This window comes from Octopus bimaculoides, chromosome 21 (assembly GCF_046866305.1).
Source record: "Octopus bimaculoides isolate indiv1 chromosome 21, ASM4686630v1, whole genome shotgun sequence".
Classification (NCBI taxonomy): Eukaryota; Metazoa; Mollusca; class Cephalopoda; order Octopoda; family Octopodidae; genus Octopus; species Octopus bimaculoides.
This window is the reverse complement of record NC_142948.1, coordinates 22,531,030-22,535,503: the sequence shown is the minus strand read 5'-3', so window position 1 is coordinate 22,535,503 and position 4,474 is coordinate 22,531,030. Positions and strand designations below refer to the sequence as shown.

The window sequence follows — 4,474 nt, the reverse complement described above, 5'->3', positions numbered from 1 at the left end:
CTAAAGAAAAGAAATATGGGGCAACGGTCGTCCAATTTAGGACAGTAGTGGAGGCGAGGAGGCTGGTGAGTGTGTCGGTGAAAACAGAGGAAGTAGTGCTTTTGCCCACATACCTTGGAAGAAAGACTTCTAAGGTAAGCAATCCCACCTGATATAGAAGTGGCTTGGGTGGCGGCGGCTGTCCTAGTTGGAAGTGAGGAGAAAGTGGCTGTCCTTCAAGCCGCAGAGACGGAGGAAGGAGGTTGGAAAGGGAAGACATTGGAATTGATTGTACAGACGGAGGAGGGACAGCTGGAGTGTTTGGCAGAGACGGTGACGTTGAGGGAAATTTTGCTGAGAGGGCAGAGTACCACGTTGTTTTAAATGTGACCAAGAGGGTCACATTAAAGCGTACTGCCCTCTACAGAGGACAATAGCAGAGGAAACAGTTGTAGAGACGGAAGAGAAAAGAGAGGAAGAAAAGACAGACGGAGGAAAGGAGGAAAAGGAGGAAGAATGGAGAATAACAGAGAGTAGAAAGAAGAGGAAAAAAGAAAGAACACTGAGTGTGATGGGGTACCCCAGTCCAACTCCATCCCACCTAAGACCACTCAGACCCACCCTACCCATACAGACACCAATACCACCCACCCCATTTCTCCACAGAAAAAAAAGAAAAAAGAGCAGACACCTCACAATTTAGAAGACCCTCCCCCGGTGAAAAAAGTTACGAGAGAGTGCAGTGATAGAGTCATAGCGGAACTGGAACAGAGACTAAAAGGAAATTAGGACTCAGAAGCGGCGAGTGGTGTTGCTCAGTGTGGCGTGAGTGGCACACTCTTCATATCCTTATTTTCACCTATCACGCATGTTATCATAGTTTTAATTTGTTTTTCATGTTCATTTTCATGTGTCATTCATAATACCATATTTTATTTTTACATATTTTAAATTGTTATATGTCCCAACATGTGTTGTAGTGTCCCCTCTATGTAAAGCCTTTATGACTAATTTGAGGAAATAAAGAAGCTTGCTTCTCAGCCACATGGTTCCAGGTTCAGTCCCACTGCGTGGCACCGTGGGTGAATGCATTTTACTATAGCCTCGGGCCGACCAAAGCCGTGTGACTAGATTTGGTAGACGGAAACTGAAAGAAGCTCGTCGCATATATATATGTGTGTATATGTATACATTTGTGCGCGCGCGCATGTGTGTGTTTGTGACCCCACCATCATTTGACAACCGATGTTGGTGTGTTTATGTCCCTGTAACTTAGTAGTTCGGCAAAAGAGAGTGATATAGTAAGTACTAGGCTTACAAAGAATAAATCCTGGGGTCGATTTATTCGACTAAAACCCTTTAAGGTGGCACTCCAGCATAGCAGTAATCAAATGATTAAAACAAGTAAAAGAAAAGAATATATATATATATATATATATATATATATATATATATATATACACACACACACACATGTATGTTTGTTTGTACCTCTCTCTCTCTTCCTCTATCTCTCTCTCTCTCTCTCTCTCTCTCTCTCTCTCTCTATCTCTCTTTACATATATATATATATATATATATATATATATATATATATATATTTGCACATATAAGAGGTGCTCAAACCGCGACTCGCGAGCTACATACGGCTCTTTAACTTTTAATATGCGACTCGTGGAAATATGTTGGCTGAGCTCCTTTTTTCATCAGTTGATATAAAAGGTAAATAAGAGAAATTTCAAGCTTTATAATTATTTACTGGGTATGAATTGAGACCCCATTGGATTAAAACCTAAGTTTAATGTTCATCTTTAGTAAAAATATTTAAGAATTGATATCCTAACTTTAATGCTAGATCTGAGGCCGGCATTGTTCTTTAGTGCTGAGAGAAGGAATGGCAGGTGTCAGGGGGATTAAAGAAATTTCTGGTTAGCAAGGATTACTGAGGAATGTCAGAAGACTGAGGTCATGGGTAAAGGGATTAAAGGTTTGGGTGCGCCGGGGGAGTGAGAGTGGTCACAGTTGACTTAATGAGTCTAGGCCTGACTGCACTCACATCATGTACATTAATGCATTGTAACACAAGACGTTGAACTGTGCAGACCTAGTTGGTACACTTCGGATACAAGTTTTGTTTAAAAGTGTCTGTGACTATTTTGTGAAAGAAGATGGCCTCCTGAAATTGTAAGAAACGAAAATATGAAGATGAAAACAGAAATTTTAAGCCAGAGTGGGAGGAAGATTTTGCATTTTCGTTTAAGGAGGTAAACCTTTGTGCCTTATCTGCCACTTGTCGCTTAGTCGTTACAAATCAGTAACTTAAAACGCCACTATGAAACAAATCACAAAAATGCTTTGTATGATTATCCAAATTCATCACTAAATAGCCAGCGGACACTGTGACAACGTTCAGTAAGGAAGTTGATACAACGACTGAAGCCAGTTTTGTTATGTCATGGAATAATGCTCGTGCTAAACACCCATATTCTGATGGCGAATTTGTTAAGAATATAGTTGAAGTTATTGCAGTGTTAGATCCAGATAACACAAGAATTCAGTGACGAATAGTGCAAACACCAGTTTCACGCTTCACTACAGAGGTGTATCTCTCAGATCAGTGCTGATGTTGCAGGCAAAATGCAGAATGATTTTTAAAAATTCTCTTACATTCAGCTTAGCTCTTGGTAAATCAACAGATATACAAGACAACCCACAACTGGAAGTATTTATTCGTTATGTTGCCTCTGATGTAATTTATCAACAAGTGCTTGCGTAGTATACTTAAAATCAGATGACCCGAACACGTAAGCAATATGGAGCTATGGCAAAGAACGAATCAAGTTTCGATTAGGGAGCAAATATTTAAGAAAAAAATGGAAGTGGATTGGTAGCACAATTAGAAAAGACACACCAAATGTAGCGAAAAGTGCTTTACAGTGGAATCCGGATGGATATAGAAAGAAAGGTAGGCCTAAGAACTCGTGGCGTAGATCAACACAAAAGGAACTAGAGAAAGGGGGACATTCATGGCAGAGTATAAGTACAGAAGCGAAAAAATATGCGACATGGAATTCAATTATAAGTGGCCTATACCCCGCGTTGGATGGTTAAAGGCAAGAAAGAAAGAAAGATGTAATTGTGAAAGAAGAGATGTTGGTCTTAGTGGCATCAAAAGAAACAACCCATGGTGTTGACATTTAAAAAGCGCTTGACAGAACCTTAACAAATGCTTCTGTTCCACTGAATAAGCACGTCAGTGTTGCTGTTGCAAATGGAGCACCTGTAATGGTGGGAAAAAATATAGGCTTAATTGCACTTATGAAAACTGATCCCAGTTTTGCAGGTCCCAGTTTCACCGCGAACACCTGGCAGCCAAATACTTCAAGAATGAAGATGTTATGAAATCTGTCCTTGAAATTATCAATTTCATTTGCTTAAATGGGAAGACTCACCGACAGTTCAAACATTTTATTGAAGAACTGGAACTTGAAGAGAAACCCAGTGATGTCTCTTAGTACTGCATTATGAGGTGGCTGTCAACCAGCAATGTCTTGAGTAGGTTTGTTAATCTGTTAGAGCCTAAGGTTACTTTTCTTCAAGAAAAGAAAAGATCCTATCCTCAACTGGAAAATGATGAATGGATGCAAGATCTGATGTTCGTTACTGATATAATGAATCATCTACAAATTCTTAACTTGGCACTCCGGAGGAAGAAGATTGTTTCTGATCTTACTCAGACAATGTTCAGCTATCAGAATAAAACAAGAGTTTTCCAAAGAAACATATTGTCAAGAAACTTCAGTCACTTTCCCAATTTCAGAAGGAGAGTAAATACATTCGCTGATATTGAAATAAAAGACCACAAACTGGAAGAATACAAAAATATATTACAAGAACTGCTTGATAATTTCCTCGCCAGGTTTGATGAACAGCGAAAGCTGAAGTCCTGCTTCGCCTTTCTCGAACCTCTGGTTACGAAATCATCTGCTGTGGAAATGGAATTAATGGAATTACAGGAGGATCTGGGTTTAAAGATGATCCATAAATACCAGTCTACAATGGAGTTCTGAAAACAAGTGCTAGAAATAAAATATCCTAAACTGAAGAAAACTAGCGTGCGACTCATCTCAATTTTCAGCACAATATACTGTTGTGAATCACTGTACTCTGTAATGAAGTTTGTGAAGTCGAAATCTTTACAGACCAACACCTGACGGAGCTAATTCATACAGCCTTGACAACATATCAGCCAGATTTTCAACAATTCACAACCAAGATGGAGACTCCTAAGAACTCTACTAGTAGTAAATAGCGGCCCGATATTTGTAGCATTGTCTGTTTGAGATAAAAATATAAGACTGTAATTTTGTAAGGTGGTATCTGATTAAAATATCTAAAATTTTATTGGTTTGCTTTGTTTTTGTTTTACATATTTTCCTACATGTTTTGACCAGATATTTACAAAGACAAATAAATATCATTTAGAATATAATTT

At 38.8% G+C, this 4,474-nt stretch overlaps 1 protein-coding gene across 1 annotated transcript; it reads left to right on the top strand.

Annotated features, from left to right (window-relative positions):
• Positions 1-3,503: 3,503 nt before the first annotated feature.
• Positions 3,504-4,049, top strand: LOC106877305 (general transcription factor II-I repeat domain-containing protein 2-like). The gene has a single exon (XM_014926174.1). The coding sequence runs from the start codon at positions 3,504-3,506 to the stop codon at positions 4,047-4,049; it is 546 nt and encodes a 181-aa protein (XP_014781660.1).
• The last annotated feature ends 425 nt before the right edge of the window (positions 4,050-4,474 follow it).